General features: G+C 37.0%; 1 protein-coding gene across 1 annotated transcript; it reads left to right on the forward strand.

Moving 5' to 3' along the window:
- The first annotated feature begins 762 nt into the window (after positions 1 to 762).
- Positions 763 to 21,615, forward strand: LOC107007719 (RHOMBOID-like protein 12, mitochondrial). The gene is made up of 8 exons (XM_015206448.2): positions 763 to 1,226; positions 5,453 to 5,573; positions 5,682 to 5,801; positions 17,053 to 17,163; positions 19,570 to 19,620; positions 20,336 to 20,440; positions 20,557 to 20,598; positions 21,160 to 21,615. The coding sequence occupies exons 1-8, from the start codon at positions 907 to 909 to the stop codon at positions 21,247 to 21,249; spliced, it is 960 nt and encodes a 319-aa protein (XP_015061934.1). The 5' UTR covers positions 763 to 906; the 3' UTR covers positions 21,250 to 21,615.
- Positions 21,616 to 21,907: the final 292 nt, after the last annotated feature.

Below are 21,907 nucleotides of genomic sequence, written 5' to 3' on the forward strand. Positions count from 1 at the left end.
TATAATCACACTTTGATTTAATTGTGTCATGTAGCAAACTATTTGTCAATTACCTCTCTCCCTCAAACTCTCGCTCGCTCCCCTTGCTTTTATACAAACACAAACGTATAAAATGCATTTGTGTTTGTATAAAGCGAGACAAAATTCTATACATACATATATTTTCGTGTCCCTCTCCCAGATCTCGCTCGCCACTTCCCAGATCTCGCTCGTCGCGCTCGCATCTATCACTTATACAAACAAAAACAAAATGTATAAATTGCGTTTTGTTTGTATAAAGCGAGAGAAAATTGTATATACACATGCAAATGCATATATTTTCGTCCTATACACTTATAATTATGCCCTTGTCCAATTTTCTTTTGTCTTTCTCTTTTTCTCGTTTTATACATACACAAATTATACAATTATTTGTATACAACTATTTTCTTTTTATATATACAACGAATTATATAATTGATTTCTTTGTATATGTATAGCGAATTATACAAGTGTTTTTTTATATGTATAGCAAAATATACATATTTATGTTTGCTATTGGAACACAATTATGCAAAATTTTGCTATAACATACAAATATGAATTTTGTGTTTGCTATATGTGAAAATTGCTCTTTAATATATTACTTATTCTTTTATTGTTCTTAAAATTGTTAATTTTTTTCTGTTTGATTGGAATTTTTCTAATTATAAATTGAACCTTAAAGTAAGAGAGTTGCTCGAATCATAAATACACTTACTTTCCGTAAGGATTGTGAGTTCGAGTCTAACATTGTGGTCCATTGCCATAACATGGAATCTGTTCAATTACCTTTTGGAATGAAGTCGAGCGAAATACATAAGCAGACCTATTGGCCACTCCAAGTATAAACTAACACCTTTAACAAATTCTCCATCTACAGGAACTATGCAGAGGCTCCTGTCACTCAAACTCCCCCCACAAATACATAGAAATCTCTCAAATGGGGCCACAAATCTCTCCAAGGCAAACCATTGTTTTTCTGCCCCATACGCCACTTCCTCACACTCATGGAGGCAGCAAAATGTGAAATTTTCTCATGGGGTTTTCTCAAACCCACTTTTCTCGAAGCAGTTGTTAGCAAATACCCATTTCAGAGGTGATCCGAGCAAGGTTTTAGCTTACCGTACTGTTGGGCTTGTGAGGACTCAGTTAGGAAGAAGAAATTTTCATTCCAATTCCTTAGTTGGTTCCATTCGCCGCAGCTGGTACTTTACTATTCCCTTTAAGCATCATTACTTGTTCTCCTCTCCGGATACTCATTTCATTTCAATACTGAATAAATTGTGTTAAGGCAAAAACCCTTTACATTCCGCTCAATTCTTGCCAATTTTGTTCTGATTATAAATATTACTCCTCCATTTCATCGTTTCTCTTACTTTTGTATATTCTATGTCTCTATCTTTAGTTTAACTACTTCAATTTATTTGTCTTTTGTTGAGATATTATAGTGAATCGAGTCTTGACTTCGAAACTAGTATTTGATTTTGCTGATGGATAGGTAAGTTGTACACTTGTAAGCAAGTTCCATTCACTGTATTTTCCTGGGTTTTTGCGGAAGTAGCAGGAAATATAGTGATAGGGTGTGATCTTTACGGGCTCGGTCCCTTTGGAGATAGGAAACTTGAACCTAGCTGTTGTTTTCAGTTTTTATTGATATCTTAATAGTTGGGGGAGAACTATGAGTTGCTTAAAATGGGAATTCTTTTGGGACTTAAAATATAGTTTTGAACTTGAGTCCCTTGCATTTAGTATCCCCTCTCTTTTTCAATTGCACCATATTACTATTTTTTAAATTTGAGTCATAATCTCTTCATTTTATTTTATGCGAAGTTCTTTTGCATCATAATTTATGCTCACACTATTTGTTTTCTAGTTTATTATTGAGAGTAGGTTAAGATTTCTAAAATAATTGGATTCATTTTATCTGTAGTGATTATTAGATCATTTGCACCTCACACTTGAGTTATGGTACTCTCCACGAGGGGCAAACCGTATTTGGATCTACAGCTTGGTCTTGCAAAAAATTTTGTTTCATCTTTATTATTCCTTCACTTTTTTTTTTTTGAGAAGAACACCTTCATGTTTGTTATTTACATTCATGAGTTACCCATTCTCGGAAATTTGGAAATAAAATGTCTTGATTAGGGGTGTCAAATGGGTGGGTTGGGTTAAAATTGGAGATATTAAAATGGGTTGGGATAGAAATCGGATTTTGTCCTGACCCGCCCAAGTTTACTTTGGGCTCAAATGGGCTAAAAAATGGGTTAGATCAATTTGACTCGATTAATCTCTATAATTTAACATATTGATATTTAACATTTATAATCACAGTTTGGATTTATGCTCAAGAATTTTTGTTAAAAAAGTAATAAATGGATAGATAAATTTTAAATGATGTTAAATAGATAATAATTCATACCTTCAATATACGAAAATATGTTAATAAAAAGTTCTAAAACGGGTTGAAATTGGAGATTAAATTGGGCTCACTTGAGGATTCTCTTCAAACGGGTTAAGCTTGAATGAGTTTAGATTGAACCCAATTCAAATTATCTTGAGCCCAACCCTTAAAATTCTAGGCGGGTTACCTATGTTTGGATTCATTTTTGACACCCCTAGTCTTGAGGCAACTAGCTGACTTAGAGGAGACATAGGATCACAGAGCACTAGAGGAAGAAGAAATAACCTCTAGACTGGCACTTAACATGTAGTTTTAAGACATAGGTAAAAGGGAAGTGATTGAATGGAGGCAGAGGTTCATGACAGTTTGTTAAAGCAAGGGTATGGAAACACTGATTTCTTTCACCGAACTGCTAATGCACACAGGAGAATAAACACAATTTCCTAGCTGGAGGTGAGAGTGAGATTATGACAAAACCAGAAGAGATGCAAAAGGAGGTAGTAGCCTATTATGAGAAGCTATACTCAGTCAGAAAATTGGAGACAACATCGAGATGTGAGATATGGTCCCGTGATTGGAGAAGAGGAAAATAACCTCCTGATGGCACCTTTTGAGCAACTGGAAATACCAGAGAGCATAAAAGCATGTGCAAGTGACAAAGCACCAGGGCTAGATGGTTTTTCCATGTCATTCTTCAGTCTTTTGTCAATGCTGTTATTAGTTCAGAGCTAGTAGCAACAGTACAGAATTTTACATGGTAGGAATTTTTGAAAGGAGCATCAATGCCACATTTGTAGCTCTAATACCATAGAAAGTGGGAACCATGGAGCTAAATGATTTCGGACCTATAAGCTTGACAGGATGGGTGTACAAGATCATAGCCAAACTTTTGGTAGAAAAACGGGAAGAAGTGATAAACTCAGTGGGCAGACAACAAATGCCATTTATAAAAGGATGACAAATTGTGGATGTAGTGCTGATAGCAAATGAGTGTGTGGAATCTAGACAAAGAAGTCAATAACCTGGGTTTCTATGCAAACTAGCCATTTAGAAGGCATATGACCATCCGTCTGGAACTTTCTGATTCTTATGATGTAAAGGATGAGTTGTGGAGCTTAATGGATTGGCTGGATGAGATATTGCATTAGTATAGTTAAGTTTTCTATAGTAATCAACATAACTCCCAATAGTTTCTTTCTGTCCTAGACGGGCTTTAGATAGGGTAACCCCTTGTCCCCCTTTCTATTCATCTTAGCAATGGAAGGAATGAGCAGCATGATGTGTATTCTATTTGCTTACCTCCACTCTTTGTGCATTCACAAGGGTGGGGCCTTTTTGGGGGTCTCACGTGTATAATAGGTGGGAAACTAACCAACAAATTCAACCTCATGCATGTGATATTTTGATATTATTCCTCATAGATAATCTCATAAATCTCATGTGAGGTGCAATCTATTTCACTTGTAGATATAAAAGTAAAATATGACATATTTCATTTGAAATTTTAACCTAGTCTCACATGTAGGCTTAGTAATAGGGTAGGAATCATAGACGGGACATACATTAGACCTGCAATTCGATGAGCTCATGATTCTGCAAGAACCTTAGAATAAGGGAATAATAAGGTACAAATTACGGAAGGGAATATGCATTAAGGCTGCAAATGCAGAGAACGCCAGATCTTTGGTTGACTTCAATTGTAAGAATAGCATTGCTGATGATAGAAGTAGAGCTTTAGATGTGTCATTTATCCACTGTATGAAAGATCTCTAGTTTTATAATCTAGTGTGGCTTCTTGTAGTTTACACCAAAGCAGTTTTAATCTTCCTCTCTCAGATACCCTACTAGAGACAAAACCATGTGTACCACTGTTAGACCATTGTCAATATTAGTACTACCTCCTAGAAATGTTTTTGGTTGCTTTTTGCTTTCTATTTTCCATTTGTGAGACCACATTCAAACCTCAAGAATATGATTAGTTATTGAATGCAAGAGAAGTTGCAGATAAAGTATTATAGTGCATATTCTTTTACAGTTTCCATTCTGCTCTTTACTTTTTGTGAATTGCTCATCACAATGGTTAAACAATATCATGCTTAAGTAGAACTTCTATGGACTAATAAATGGAACATCGAGCAAACAAAAACAGCTATAATCAACGGATCATACCAATTATCCTTTTACAGGTAAATTTTGTGTCAGATGAATTACTTGTGTGGTGTAACTGATTGTTCCTTATTCTTCTTGATTTTTTGAGCTTCTGGTACTATTTTTTTTTTTTTGAAATAGGTAATTGTTGAGCCTCTGGTACTATTATGCACAGTAAGATAAATATTGCTCCTTTAGGAGCTACTTTACATTTTTGTTTGTCCCAAAAAGCTTGACCAATTTTCTTGAAGTGGCAAACTTTTTCTCCTTCAACCATTCTAACTAGTATAAACTAATTTTACATTATATCTTAAAGTTGATTTGACATAGTTTTAGGGGACTTCGCTACTTAGTTTTCTCTTTGCACTTATTACGGTATCACCTATTATTTAGATAGTTATTTTTCTTAACCAATATAATTATCTATTCAACCATCTTACTCTTAGTCTCCACCAAAGCGGAGGTACATCATTTTTAATGGTATGAAGTGAGTTGTATTTAATTGACACTGACGTGCATGAATTGTGACAGCTAGGAGTTCGTTATGGCTTAAACTGTTCCTAAACATTTTAAGTTCTGGTTGGAGAAAAGGCAGCAATCTGTGTGATATACTGATATCATTCTCTTGCCCTTAGTCCAACTACACACATTTTTCTACTCTAAGTTATGACTTCTTTAATAGAATGGAGTGAGTAATATTTAATCACACTGATCTGCAGTGACTAATGAGTTGTGACAGCTTGGAGTGTAATGGTTTCACCTGATTCTAGCCTTTAAAAGTTATGTCAGGAGAAAAGGCAATCTATGGTGATGACAGTCCTTGCCCTTAATCCAACTCATATGATTTATATTATCTAAGACATGCGCATTTCCAATTTGTAGGAGATCAAGTTATGGGAGGTTTTCTACTGATGGCGTGGTGCTATGCCTGATCTTCACTAACGTAGCTGTGTTCTTGTTATGGCGTGTTGCTGATAGTAGATTCATGATGAGGAACTTCATGGTCAGTCGCTAAGATAACTCTCATAAAATAAACTTATCTTTTGATGCAATATACAAGCTAAGATAGTTTTCCAACTTACATATTTTTTGAGTTGTATCTGGTGCTTAGATTTCAGTGGACAATTTTACAAGTGGACGGGTTCATACATTGATAACATCAGCTTTCAGTCATATAAGTACTTGGCATCTTGTCTCTAATATGATTGGACTCTACTTCTTTGGAACAAGTGTAAGTTCACCTGTTTGTCCACTCTTTTTTTGAGGTTAAAAGATAAGAATGTTATTGAGTCTAAAGCTTTCTAGCTACGTAGGTATGCAGTAGCCTCAATTTTGATGTTGAACTTAAGCAACTAATGGAATTGTATACTGTTTTATTACAGAAGGACAGGGACTTAAAAAATGTATTTGCTAGTAAAATACATATCTTTTGAATGCCTACATGCATTATTTGGACCATTTGGAGACAGAGTAACATGATATGTTTTTATGGGATTTTGGCACATTCCCTCAAGGAAAAAAGTTTGAGACTTCTTTTTTAGTTAGTAATCTCAGAAATGTAAATAATATGTAGATGAATTGTGAATTTTGTTAGCTCCCTATCTTTTGCTTAGAAGTTTGAACCTTGAGCCACTGATGCTTTTGGTTTCTCTGTTATAAAATAAAAAAGGAAAAAAATACTATTTTAAAAGAAAAATATTGTTATTATTAGATAGAACTAGATTAGTGGAAGGGGTGGTAGTGGTACGAAGTGTTGATAAGGTTACTATTCTACAACAACAACATACCTAATATAATCCCACAAGTGGGGCATGAGGAGGGTAGAATGTAGGCTGGATCTTACTCCTACCTTGGGAGGTAGAGAGATTGTTTTCTATAGACCCTCAGCTCAAGGGAAAGCATATCAAAAAAGAATTAATGGAAGTAAATAAATCATGGCAAAATACGTAAAAGCATGGCAAAACATTCTTAAAAAGAATAGTAAGTACAACAAATAGTGCGATAAAGAGACAATACATAGTAACAAAAATCGAAGGACAAGAAAGTAAAGGAGAAATGCTACGACTACTAGTATGGAAGGTAAAGCGAGAGAATACTCTACTACCTACTAACCTTCTATCCTAATTCTTGACCTCCACAACCTCCTATCTAAGGTCATGTCCCGTTGCAACTATGTCATGTCCTGTCTAATCACCTCTCCCGAATACTTCTTCGGCCTACCACTACCTCTTGAAACCATTCGTATCCAACCTCCGCACTGGGCATTTGTGCATCTCCTCTTCACATTCCAGAGCGATCTCAACCTCACTTCCTACATCTTGTTTTCCACCGAGGCCACTCCTACCTTGTCCTGTATATCTTCATTTCCAATCTTCTTTCTCCTAGGATGCCCACACATCCAGTCCTATCTCAAGATTTCGTTTTTGTATCTATTTCTGCTATCATACGTTTTTTCCCTTTATGTACAGATGTATTACACACTACTCATCTATATAGATATCTATGCCGTATTTGCATTTATTCTTCTCTCAACTTATTCTCTTCAAAACAATTTTAGTTGCAATTTTTCCATGTCCATCATTGATTCCTTGATGTAACCTTAGAGGTAGCCTGATGCATCTGGTTGTTGTGATATAATTTGCTAGTTCATGTCATGATGTGGAGGCCAAGGTTTGGTTCTTGTACTTTTTATTTTGAGAATTAGTACTGTTGTATTCTTCAGCATTGGGAATGCTGGCCACCATCAGAAACAAGTTACAAAACAAGTAGACTCTAGCTTTACAAAGCTCCTAGAAATACTACTAACTCCTCTATTTCCTCTATATAGTTATGTTTACACCAAAAAATTAAAGTCTCCAGGCAATTCCATTTCACATCATGGACTGGTCTGATTTCGTCTTCAAAACACCTTCCATTTCTCTCCCTCCAGACTGACCACCATATGCAAGAGGGTATTATCGTCCACCATTTTTTCTGACTTTTACTTCCCCCTCTTTTCATCCAACAACTCATTAGATCGGTTGTATGTTCTGGCATTGTCCACACTGTCTTTGTGAGACTGAAAAACATGTTCCACAATTGGGTAGTGAATTTACGTTGTAGGAACAAGTGATTGCTCGTCTCCCTAGTGTCATTGCACAAAAAACATCTAGTCACCACAACTCTCCCCTTCTTTTGTAACACTTCATGTGTAAGACATGCCTTTCTTACCACTAGCCATGTGAAACATTTCACTTTTGTAGGGGCTATGTTCTCCCATACATTTCTCCATATCTTTAGCTCTTCCTCCTGCATAATGCTATTCTCCCTCTTGTATACCTTATTTACGGTGAAACTTCCTTCTGAGCTGTGTCTCCATCTAAGTCTATCAGGCTCCATTGTTGTTCCACCAAAAGTATCCACTTCTTTAAGCAGGTCAAACTACTACCTCCTAATCATTTAAGTGCCTTCTGAAGTTTAGATCCCACCCCTGGGGGACCAGCAATCAGACAACAATTTCAGGGTTGCTAGATAGTAACATGAGATCTGGAAATTTATCCTGCAGTGGTACTTCTCCTATCCAACTATCCTTCCAAAACCTAACATTGTTACCATTGCCCACTCTGAATTTGGAATTCTCCTGGAGCTTTGACCATAGACCTCTGATAGCCCTTCATACACCCGTCCCATTAGTGCAATTCACTTCATTTGAGCACCAAGGACTGTTCTGTCCAAACTTTTGAATAATTTCTTCCTTCCAGAGGGAAGTTTCTTCATCACAGAATCTCCAAAGCCATTTCATCAAAAGGCACCTGTTTTGAATTTCGAGATTCTTTATTCCTAATCCTCATTGTTCTTTTCTTAATTGAGTGACCTCCCATTCAACCAGATTATATCTCCCCCTCTCTTGTACCTTTTATTTTGGAGCAGGTAACATTTGTATTATAGTAGTACTTAGGTAGTAGGGGGGAAAACCCATATTTAAAACTTAAAGGGGGTATAGTCTTCACCAGAGCTAAACTTACTCTAGAGTCTAGGTGGACCCTAAAACATCTAGAACTGACTCGGGATGTGTTCGGTATTCCCATGTTCGGTTGGCCAAATATTTTGGAAATCATTTTGTATAACTATAGGAAAACAAGCTCCTCAAAACCGAGGAAAATGAGCTCCCAATGGAAGTAGGGAAAACAAGCTCTACTAGTGACATCTCACATTGATTGTGTCCTCCCCACTTCCAACACACCTCATCTTCCCCTTTAGCCCCCCCATATCACTCATCCCCACCATCCAACTCCCCACCCTCACCTCCTATAGTATTTGTCTAAAAATTATCTGCAAATGCTTGTAGGATAATATATTTTGCTTACCTACCGAACACAAGAAAATAAGTAGGAAACCCACTTAGTTTCCTAGAAAATAATTTTCAAGAAAACACATTTTCCTTCACACCGAACACACCCTCAGTCTCATTGGAATGGACATTTGTACGCCAAAAAAGGCAACAAAATACATTTGAGTTTAACCTCATGTAAGTTGTTACTCCTATTCTCAGAGACTCAGATATCTATCATTTCTCCATCTCCATGTAGTCCACCAAATACATGTCATGATCATCCTCCATCTACTTCTATTTCTAGCTCCCTATCCGGCCTCCTCCCAATTGAATAGTCTTATCAATCTTACTAGGGCATAGTCCAGGATATGCCTTTGAGATTAAGGAATATCTGCCACATCTGGTAGTGAATCTACAATGTGGGCAGAGATGTCTGACAGTCTGTTGCTTTCCCACATGATGAACACATAAATAGATTCCTTTCTTGGCATCATTGTCCAAGGTCAAAACTGCCTCGTTAGTCAGAAGCCAAGTAAAGCATGCTACTTTTTGTGGCACTTTGGTTTTTCACATATGCTTCCATGGCCATTTGAGGTCTTGATCACCACTTTGATTTCTTGCTTGTATCCCTCTTTTACTGTGAGAAATATTGGAAAAGAATAGTATTAAATTGTTGTTGTTTCTACAATATTACACTGAGTCCTATTTATAGACACTAGAATACAATCCTTTACCAATAAGAATACTATTTAATATTCCTATTCCTATTTGTATTCCTATTCTTTTTTTTCTTTTTTTTTTAGGCTGCTAACATTAGTCTATAGATATCCACAGGTAAACTACAGCCAAAAGTGTAAATCCCCTTCAAAAAAAAGTATTACATCTTACAGGATCTTTGACTTAATTAGATTGATGCCTATAAACAATCTAGTACATCAAAGATGTCTTCTGTTCTAGCTAAAATATCTTGTTTGCACCAAAAATAGAGAAGAGCTAAGCAATTCATTTTGATCTTCTGAAGGCTATTCTGTACATTCTCAAAGCTCCTATTGTTTCTCTTTCCAAATTGTCCACCAAACGCATGCTGGGACAAACTTCCATCTCTCCTCCTCTGAAGCATTGCCATCCCTAATCCAGCTACTTAGAACTCCTTTGATGTTTCCTGGTTTCACCCAGGTAATTCCTTTCCGGCAAATGAACATTCTCCATTGCTGCACAGTTCACTTACAGTGTAAAAAAAAGGGTTGATTGTCTCTGTTTGCTCTCCACAAAGAGTACATCTAGAGGCAAATTGATATCCTCTTTTCTTCAGATTTTCATGGGCCAGAACCGCTTCTTTTGACAGCAACCACAAAAAGAAATTCACTTTGTAGGGCACTTTTGGTTTCCAGATCATCCTCCATGGCCAGACTGTCTCTTGGTCTGCAGTCTTGTTGAGTGCCCTATGTGCTGAATTGACTGAGAATTTACCAGGAATGTCACTCTGCCAAACCAGTGAGTCCTCCTCAGTAAGATTGCTAAAATTAGCTACTGAATTCTGCAGTGCAATTACCTTCTCTATTTCCCAGTCATTTAGGTGTCTCCTTGGGAACAAATTCCAGCCTTGACCAGTCCCCATTGTGGCCACTGATGCCTGTTGTTGTTGTTATCTAAATAGGACTGCGTAAACCTATTCCTATTCTAATAGGATTGTGTAAACCTATTCCTATTCTAAAAGGAATGTATAAACCTATTCATGTTCTAACACTCCCCCTCAAGCTAGTGCATACAATTTATATACCTAGCTTATTACATATGTAATTAATAAGAGGACCAATGAGGGGCTTGGTGAGATATCTGTAAGTTGATTACTCGACTTCACAAAATTGACAGTCAATCTCAATGTGCTTGTCTTCTCATTAAATACAGGACTTGATGCATAATGTCAGGCAACCTCAATGTGTTTAATCTTCTCATGAAATATTGAATTTGATGCATAATGCTGATGAAACACAGTGTGATAAAATTACAGTGTTGAACTTTCCAAACCAAACTTGCAAAGACTGTTTCAGACAACATAGAGTGACTCACATAATCGAATACAAGGCTACTAAACTCCCCCGAGCAACAAAGTACTCAAAATCTAGTATAAAGTATTGGGATCATTTTGGAATCAATAAATGAGTCGATATTAAACAAGTTATGGAAAAACTGGCTAGAACATGCTCATATGCCGGGGTATTAGATTTGATGGCTAAAAGTGGTCACAGTCTAAGAAATAAAATTATATGGGTAGGGTCATAATGATATCACGGCGCAACTAGAAAATAGAAATTATATAGAATAGTTCGAATTGATGGAACAATCCCATTGAATAAGAGAAATAATATGGGTAGGGTAGAATGATGGCACGACCTTATTGAAAAAGAAAAATCATACGGGTAGGATTGGAATGATGGCACAACCCTACTAAATTAGATTTGAGGAGTCACGAAAAGACGAATGGGACTATGCAAATCAAATCAGAGGAGTCACTGAAAAGACACATGATGCTAATGCAACTTAGATGCGAGAAAATAGTTCGGAAAAATCCACGGTACTACACAAATTAAGTATGAAAGTAGTCCGAAGAGATGCGCGGTATAGGCAAATCAAATATGCAAAAAGAGGTAGTCATCAGGAGAATGGCGGGAAATGCCCCGGTACCGAAGTTAGCGGCTTTAGAGATAGGGGCGAGGGCGGCGGGACGTAGACTATGAGTCCTAAATCTAAGTTCCTGTTCCCAGTGCGAATGCATTACGCCCGGTTTAATCAGTTACACCAGCTAACATAACAACACTCAACACTCCGAGTGGCATAGGCGCGGGAAGACCAGTTAAGGTCTCGAGCTGTGCTACACAAATTATATATGAAAAAGTAGTCACAGGAATGATGGCACAATGCTACAGTCTACACAAATTAAAACTTCCTTCGTTACAAAAAGAATGACCTCTTTCCTTTTTGGTAACATTTTAATTTCAGCTTTTCAGGTGGCATGTTTAAGACCACAAGATTAAAGGCGATTTAGTACACTTGACATAACTTTAATTTAGGACCACAAGATTCAAAAGTCTTCTTTATTTTCTTAAACTCCGTGTCAAGTCAAAATAGATCACTCTTTTTGAAACGAAGGGAGTATGAAAAAGTAGTCGCTTGAAAGATGGCACGGTGCTACAAGAATTAGATAAATGAAAGTAGTCACCAGAATGATGGCACGGTGCTACACAAATTACATATGAGAAAATAATCACATGAAAGATACATGGTGACCCAACTTTTGCTAGCATAATCATTGGCCAGACGGGCAACATATATGGGTGCCACCCCCGACAGCAGAAGCTCTTTGATTTTCTACCAAGATCGTAGAGGCTCTGATACCATGTGAGAAATATAGGAAAAGAATAGTATTGAATCGTTGTTGTTTCTACATTATTACATTGAGATCCTATTTACAGGCACTAGAATACAATCCTTTACCAAGTAGGATACTATTTACTATTCCTATTCCTATTTGTGTTCCTATTCCTATTCTAAATAGGATTGTATAAATTTATTTCTATTCTAATAGGATTGTGTAAACCTATTCCTATTCTAATAGGATTGTATAAACCTATTAATGTTCTAACGTTTACCTTGTATCTGCCTTTACTGTTCCCATGCCACCATGAGTAGTCCTCTCCTCTTTACAAGCCTTGAAAGCTCTCCAAAAGCTTCTACGCAAAATAAATAAATAGTTACCTTCTCAAAAAAGCTCTCCAAATCGTATGAAGTTTAATCATTCTGTGTATTTGCTAGTCATTAACATGTCTCTGGGGAACTAGATCCCACCCTTGTTGAGTTCATATTTCAGCAGCTGTCTTTTTTTATCTTGAGCCAAAGCAAAATATCTGGGTAAGATCTTTGAGGCTCTCAGGATCAGCCATTTGTCACTCCAGAAACTTGTTTTGCTCCCATTCTGTACCTTAACGGCTTAAGAGTTGACTGGCTACCTAAGAAAGGCGAGAAAATTCTGATAGACCTCCGGAGGCTAACTCCGTAAGGAGAGTTCATCTCTTTTGTTACCCATTTGTTGAGCTCCTCGTACTTGCTCTTGGTGAACTTACACCACAGAGCCTAGTCCTCCTGATGGTATCTCCATAGCCACTTACCCTTGAGAGCTTTGCTTTGATGCTTAAGGTTTTTGATGTCTAAACCTCCCTTCTTTTTGCTTCTGATGATGTTCTTCCATTGGAACAGGTGGAAGCTTTTTCTTTCCTTATTGTGAAGAGAACTGCAAATTCACAGTGGAAATGCAAAACTTGATCCAACTGATCCATTTCCCCCCAAAGCCCAGCTGTCTCATCATACTTAGAAATTAGAATGAATTCCCAATTCACATGGTCATAGGCTTTCTCAGTGTCAAGTTGCATAGAATACCATGGTTTCCTTGTGCAATTCGAGAGTCAATTGCTTCATTTAGCTATGAGGCACTGCATCCATTATTCATCTGCCTCTGACAAAGGCTATATGTTGTTTGTCCACCAGTTTATCCACCAGTCTTTTCAATCTCGCTGTCAGTACCTTGGAGATCAGCTTGTAGAAGCTACCTATCAAAGTGATTGTCCTGAAGTCTTTGAGTTCCTTAGTTCCTGTCTTAATAGGAATCAAGTACTGTAAGTCGCATTAAAGCTTTTTTCAGAAATCTCACTTGAATGGAAGTTGTGAAAACCCTCCATTTTGTCTTGTTTAATAACCTCCCAGCACTTTAGATAGAATCCCATTGTAAAGCCATCAGGGTCCGGTGCTTTGTCTATAGCACACAACTTCAGACGCTCGAAACCTTATTGTTCCTCAAAATCTTCTTGCAAAGCCTCCTTTTCAGCTTTTGTGATGGTTGGATGATTGCTGATGTTTTCAGAGGGTCTCCAATCTTCAGTTTCTGTTTACAGTTCTTGTAGAAAGATATGATCTCTTCCTTGATTCTTTTTGGCTCAGAAATAGTCTCTCCGTGTATTTCCAACTGATCAATATGGTTGTACCTCTTATGAGCATTAGCAATCTGATAGAAAAACTCAGTATTCCTATCTCCTCCTTGAGCCAAAGGGCCCTTGATCTCTATCTCCAGGCCACCTCTTCATTATTCAAATAACCTTTATATTCTATAAACAATGTTGCTTTTCTGGCAGTTTCCTCCTTTATTGGAGCTCTGTTGTTCAAATGAGACTCTATCTCAGCCATCTGATTAAGTATATTGTTCTTCTTCAGTTTCAAATTCCCCTGTTCAAGCCTGCTCTAGTCTTTCAGCTTCCCTTTGAGTACTTTGAGTTTACATGCTAACACATAACCTGGCTTCCCATAAATGATAAAACTCAAAATCACTCCATTATTCCTTAACTATGTCACTGATCTACCAATTTTCGAACTTAAAATATGCCTTAGACTGTTCCTACTGCCCACAGAAGAGTGCAATTGGCACATTGTCAGAAGTCACTCCTTGTAGGATGGTTCGCTTAAATTGCGAAAAGGTTGTTCCATTCTGTAGATACCAATATCCTATCAATCCTAGATGCAGTGGTATGATTGTCTTCTTTGAACAAGGTATAGCTGCCACCAATTAACTGCAGGTCAATGATTCCATGTCCTCTATGCAATCTGAGAATTCTCTCATAGCTGAAGATCCGATCTCCTAGTGTGGTCCCCTTTTCTTTTAGATGGGAATCTGCATACATAGTAATCACCCCAGGTGACCCGTTAACTCATGCAATGTGGCAGTCAAAATTATAAACCAAGCTTAAAATTTCAGGACAGAGTGTAAGCTCCAACTCGTACTATTTCCCCTTCCCAAATTCTGAAATGTCATAGTAGTAGAATTCCTCCTCTAGTTCCACTAGCCCTTGAACATGCATAATAGATGCATCCTCTTGCCCAATATTTTTTTATAAGTTCCTGAACATTCCCTTCTAGTTTAGTTTCTTGGACGGCAGACTACGTTTGGATAAAGGTTATAAAAAGTAACTTTTAAGTCAAAGGCTAAAAGCCATAAGTACGGGATACCCTACCTTTGACTTTGTTAAAGAATGACAAAAGTCCCTCATCGGTGGCTAATGAGATGGGTAGACTCTTTATAAGTCTTGGACAATCCTCCTCCCTTTGAGCTAGCTTTTGGGGTGTGAATTAGGCCTAAGACGTAATTTCAACATGCTATCAGAGCAGGCCCGTCTCACCCGATGTTGGGGCCCCCAAAATCAAAATTGTCCATGCACCAGATGCTAAGCACTGGGCGTGAGGTGGGGTGTTAAAGAATGACAAAAGTCCCACATCGGTGGCTAATGAGATGGGTAGACTCTTTATAAGGCTTGGATAATCCTCCTCCCTTTGAGCTAACTTTTGGGGTGTGAGTTTAAAACTTTTTTGGCCTAAAAAGTTGAGTGCTTAAAAGGACTTTTTAACTTTTCCAAACACCTCCAAAACTAAAAAAAAGTGCTTAAAAGCCAAAAGCACCTAAAAATAAGCTTAATCCAAACTCCCCCTATGTCTGCTTAGAATCCTGCATCAAACTCTGTGCTATTCTCCTTTTCCCCTGTTTCTTCAACCCCCTAGTGAGAAATATAGGAGAAAAATCCTATTGAATTGTGTATTTACATTATTACATTGAGACACTATAATACAATCCTTGTCCAAGTATGATTCGATATAGTATGTTCCTACCTTCCTATTCCTATTCTAATACTCCCCCTAAAGCTGGTGCATACAAGTCATATGTACCTATTTGTTGGGTGTTTGCCATGACTGGGTTCCCCTTTTCCTAAAAGAAAAAGAAAAACACAAATTCTCATATGTGGCCTCCGTCGCCAACCATCCACCACAAAGCTCATAGATCTCATGGAAGGTCTCATCCGTCCATAAATGCATTGGAAAACCCAAATCCAAGTAGATTTGGGCTTGTCTGTAGCTGGTTCACAGCCTGCATATGGGTTTGACCACGCTAATTTTATTTTGCTTCTCTTCCATATCCATTCTCCCAGGAGGACCTGTTCCACCATGTATTGGGGAACTCAAAGAGAAAGTAGCCATCCAGCATCTCGTATGTATTAAATCCAAAATCCTTCTTCCACTCTGTTGAAGGCCAACGTCTAAACATCAGACAAAGTAGGATTTTCATCTTTGTTCTTGCCAAAAGACCCAAATATGCACCTTAAAAGCAAACATTGTTCTCTGCTTTTGACAACTTCGTCTGTTTCAGTCATTTTACCCTTAGATGTGGATGCCTCAGAATTGCTGCTCTGCCATTTACTGTCCGCAACCACCTTTGCAAAAGGCACATTTATGTCATTTTGTCCTGGATCTTCATCACCTTCGGTGGAGTGCATTTAATGATAACTGATCTGTTCTCTCCCTTAAATGATAAAATGCTCATGTATCTCCGATGAGCATTATATTACCTAGTACCAGAAACTCTGCCACCTGGTCCTTATATCTCCATCTTCTCACCAGATATTTTTGGTCAGTTGAAGCTTCTCTGAGAATGAAGCAAATCCATTCCAACACCTTCTCGCTAAGTGTGATCCTCCTCATCATGTTCCCGTCTCTTTCCACCCAATTGTACCAAGATATATTGTTGGAAGTCCATCTGGTATTGTCGTAAGATTTGAACCCCTTGGTTGAAGTATATTCTATTATCCCCCATGACAGAACAGGGACGAAAAAAGAAATTGTGTGTTTGTGTGTGTTGGGAGGGGGGGGGGGGTTGAGCAGCTGCAACGGAAAGTGATAGCTCCTGAGTAATGAAGAAAGTGGTAGTTCGCGACGAGACTAGGAGTATTTTTACCTTTGGATTATCTATTAGTTCAAAAGACCTTTTGGTTCTGGAACATGGAGGAGTATGTTATTCTAGACCTTACTCTCAAAAAATAGGGACATCAGATGCGTTAGGAAACTTTCCTACCTTTTTATCAATGGTCAGTGTATGTTTTTTCAGCATTATCTAACTTGGAAAATGTTAAAAGAATCAATTCAGTCTAGTTATAAGATATGTTCACATCTTACAGAGAGTGAGGCAGTGAGCTAGGAAAATTGTTATAAGCTAAGAGGAAGCTCTTGCAGTATATGTGCACACTTTGACATCTTTCTCGCTGATTAATGAGTTTTCTTATTAATATCTTTTTATTGGCAGATAGGTAGATATTTTGGGCCTGAGTTTCTTCTGAAGCTGTATCTATCTGGAGCAGTTGCGGGCTCAGTTTTTTACTTGTTATATCATGCCTTTATAGTTCCATCACTACAGGTAATCTTGGATTAGCAAATCTTATAATATCTATTTGATAAAAAAATGTATCATGAAGTTATGTTTTTTTTTTTGATAAAGTAATTAAATGATATTAGAAAGCATCAAGAAGATGTGAAGTTACAAAAATGTATCATGAAGTTTGATAAAAGAATGTTGTAATTTCACCTGTTTATATTACCTGCCCACTAAATGATGATCAAGTCCTCCGTCCAATTGATATTTGCAAAATTCATGTTGAATACATTAAAGAGTTAATGCTTTCTGGTCTCTTTTTTTTTTTTGGAAACATGGAAAGCTCAACAAGGTGAAGTGTGAAATCTCAATTATTTAACCTATTAATGGTTCGAAAGAATATAGGAATTGGAGTGCAGTTAAAAAGCTAGAAAAAGTAGGATTAAGTATCGTTCTGGGATAATTAAGGTCTACTGTGAAGTAGTTATTGTGGTACTTGAGTATGTGCTTGTAGTATACTTATAGATTGCTTTTGTTTTTCAGTTGGCTTGCTTGTCAGTTATGTTTTTCATTTACTGCACTTCCTCAGTAGTTCATGAGTTTTTTGTCCTGATGAGTGGACATTTATTTATTTTTCAGAAAACAACGTACCAGTATAGTGTGGGGTTTGGGGAGGGTGGGGTGCGTACCTCTGTGAGGTTGAGGCTATTTCCGATAGACTCACAGCTTTTCAGGATATGGTTTGAAAAAATGTAGGAGTAAAAAAACAATGAGGAAGATATTGAAAAAGAAAAGGTACAGACTCTAAAAATTATTAGACATAAACCAAAGTAAATTAAGCAACAGTAGTAAAAAATCGAAGAATAAGATAATGCTAACAACAACAGCAACAACATACCCAATGAAATCCCACAAGTGAGGTCTGGGGAGGGTAGAATGTACACAAACCTTACCACTACCTTGTGGAGGTAGAGAGGCTGTTTTGAAAGACCCTCGGCTCAAGTGCAACAAGATGTCTACAAACTTGTTACCTTTTGTCAAAAAAAAAGGAAGTGCAACAAACCCAAGTAAAAGAAGGAGAAAACAATGAAGAAAACATAGCAGTTACTAAGAAAAGCAGTGTAAAATGAAGTGGATAGAAGACATATTCATATGGCATCGATAGAACAAAGAATATCGGTCAGGAGAGGAAAATGAGAGGTCATTTTGCAGAGTTCTTCTGCACTCTTAATTACAATAAATATGGAAAGGTACATTAGCTTAGCTATAGAAGAGGGATATAGATCTGTCATTATCACCGGAGGTTATATTGGAGGACAGTTTGGGGAGATGGCTCAAAAAATGGCAAGATTCATAAACGTTCCAGAAATGGAGAAGCAAACACCTTCTGTCAGAAGCCCAAAGCCTAAAGTCTTTTACATTAAACCATCAGAAACGATAAACGGTCGACAATTTCCCCAATAAAAAAGCTCAAGTGTCATCATCCAAGGTGGCTCAGAAGTTTCGGATGAAGATGTGCTGCAAAGATGCATTATTTGTAAATTTCAAACCCCCTCACAGGAAACACCTACATTAAATGGATATCCAGTGATGGGTTTGCAGTGTATGGAATTCTTCACAGTCAATTTATACGAAATGAATAATTTTTCATTCCTGTTTGAACCTCCATCAAGAAAGGAGGCAGAGCATGTGCTCACACGTGTATAGCTATGGAAGATATTTCAATTTACGTTGGATTGGTGGACGGTTATCATCGGGTGCTGGCTAGAATAAGTAACACGAAGCTGAGTATGGATAGTAGATAAGAGCAACTCAATGCAGAAGATAAAACTCAATTGTATTTTGTGTAAACAGGAGTACATAGATGATACTGAGTCTCCATTAGATGTTCTAGAATCTCTCTTAGGGAAGTAAGTACTTTTTGTTGTTTATACCATTTTGGTCTTTACATTTTGTAAATATGGCACACAGAACCTTTTGTGTTTTTAGTATAAAGCTTGTTGCCATCGCAAAAAAAAAAAAATTAAAAAATTGAAGTGGCCTGCACTGCATGATTTAAGTTGGTCACTTAAATTCATATTTTCATTTTGATGAAGTAATTACGTAAATTCATAATTACTCCCTTTTGTTCCAGTTATTTGTCACTTTTCATGGGGTTTTTTTTTTGTAACTGCTAATGTTTACTTTTCATGGTTACACATCCTAAAATGTTTTACAGACCTCGTGTTATCTTACACAAGTTTTAAAAAAAATTACGATCGAAATTACATTTTGATGTCATGGTCTCCCTCTTTAATTTTACAACTAATATTTTAATATTTTCCTTCATTAGCACCAATAAAATATGCAAGTCAAATTGACCTAAGGTGACCATTGTGACCGCAAATGACATGAAGGAAGTATTATGTCTCACTGTAGAAGTAGTTACTGACTGTCTCTATTCTTTGGCAGACACAAAGAGGACAACTTCTGAGCATGCATCCATCACAAACTCTTGGATTGGTAAATTCTTGTCTTACTTCTTCTTGATCTCTGATAGTTCTTCGCTGCCTTCTTCAATTCCATTTCCGTGTGTTACCATACTAACAATTTTATGGGACTCGAAAGGATCTAAATGAGATTGTCATTTTCTCATTTATATTTAAGATAATCATTTTTTTAGGCGGAGTACTTTGTTGTCTTCAAATTCAGTAGTTAAGCCTCTCTTTTTACATGACTTGATAGTGTTGTCCTTTGGTATTTAGACTACTACATCATATCTCAGAAAAAAATGCTCCAATTTCACCAACACTTCAGTCTTGATCTTTGTAGCTAGTGAACTAATTTTGGAAGATTATCACTATTAAATCGTGGATGCCTAAAAATTGGCATAATTTTCATTTAGCCAGCCCCTGTATCTGATTGTTATAACTCCTAGCCAAACTCAAAACCAATGTTATTTTTCTTAGGTCTTGTTCTACAGATTGCTATTTTGAATCCCTAATCTGCTCAGTGTGTGGGAACTAGCAAATAATTCAAGCCTCTAAAGAAAATGGTTCTTGGTTTGGTTTCTCATCCTTTGCATGGAGTAGATTACTGTCAAAACTACTCTTTGATTTCTGGAATCCTTGAAACATCAAATTGAATTGTTGATGGATGAAGTTTGCTTCATGAAAAGTTAACAATTTATGTCATCTTTACATTTTGTGTTGACTTCTGTTTGTACTTTTCCATTTAGGGTGCAAGTGGGGCTGTAAATGCTGTGATGCTGCTTGATATATTCCTGTTCCCTACAAAAATGGTCTATTTTAACTTGGTGATTCCTGTCCCAGCAATCTTACTGGTCAGTACTTGCGTATTTCTTAACCAAAATCATTTTTTGGTACTTTTCTAGATGATAGTTGCCACAGTTAAAATTGGCTAATACTTTCTATGCGACTGGTCATTATTTCATTTCAGGGGATCTTCATGGTTGGAAAAGACGTCTTAAGAATATATGAGGTGTGATCTTCTAGCACTTCATCCTCTTCTGTTGTTTAGTTTGTTAACCTTATCATGAAATGAAGTCATCAATGACTAGTATCAGAAAGAGAAGCGGTTTTAGGCTATTATTTGGGGCATGATTTGTGTTAGGGGTTGCAGTTATTGAGGTTCAGTTGCTAGCCAAAATAAAACCAAAATGTCGTCTTAGTAAAGTTTACTTGTTCTCTTGTACAAGTTCCACACGCCTTCCATATTTAAGTTTTCTAGATTCTCCACTACTCAATTTGCCTGATTAGAATTTTTTAGCGAGTAATGGGTGTAAATGGTCAAACGACTTCTCCAAGCCCAAATATGTTGGTTAAGGAACTAAACTATACCACAGCACTACACTAAGATCCGTCTCACTCATGTGCCAGCTTGAGATCTTAGCTTTCAGCCATGAAGATGTAGGTGGTCCTATCATTGGAATTTGGAGCATTTATTCTGCTCATTTTACCTTCTATCTTGCTGCAAAAAGGAGTTCTGGTTTGTAATGACTCATTTGATATGTATAACAACTTTCTTTCTTCTAAACTTCAGGGTGACACTCTAGTATCTGGATCTGCTCATTTGGGTGGGGCTGCCATGGCCGCCATAACATGGGCTCGAGTAAGAAGGGGAAGATTCTGAAGTCTCATTTCCTTGAAACTGCGATTCGGCTGATATATAGCTAGGATGTACCAAATTGCATTATTGCTTTATGTATACATATATCTATAGCCCCAGCTCCTTCCCCCTCTTGAATTTTTGCCTTCTTCTAGGGTGAAGTACGAAGAAAATGCCCCTTCAAATAACAGCAACAGTCAGATTCTACATCCATGGACTAAATTTGTAGTCTGATACTATGATGCTTCTAACCAAATCAGTGATGAGGATTCTCATACTTGAGAGTTGGCAACCTATATTTTGATGACTCGTATATGTCCCAGTTTATGACTTGCTCTTTTTTAGGTTGGTCCCAAAAATGACATATTTTATATTAAGTAACAATTTAACTTTAAAAATGTCCATTTTATTCTTAATGAAATGATTTATAGATGTAGAAATTTCTATTATTCATTTTAGACCACAAGTTTTAAAAATCTTTCTTTATTTCTTAAACATTATGTCGAGTCAAACTATCTCATATACATTGGGACGGAGGGGAGTATCATTCAACCCATTATTAAGTGGTAATACAAGTAGTCACACTAATAAATCTAAGAGTATCATTCAACCCATTATTAAGTGGTAATACAAGTAGCCACACTATTAAATCTTTTTCTCAATGGATGAACATTTTGCCACT

Source organism: Solanum pennellii, chromosome 12, assembly GCF_001406875.1.
Source record: "Solanum pennellii chromosome 12, SPENNV200".
In the NCBI taxonomy this organism is placed as follows: Eukaryota; Viridiplantae; Streptophyta; class Magnoliopsida; order Solanales; family Solanaceae; genus Solanum; species Solanum pennellii.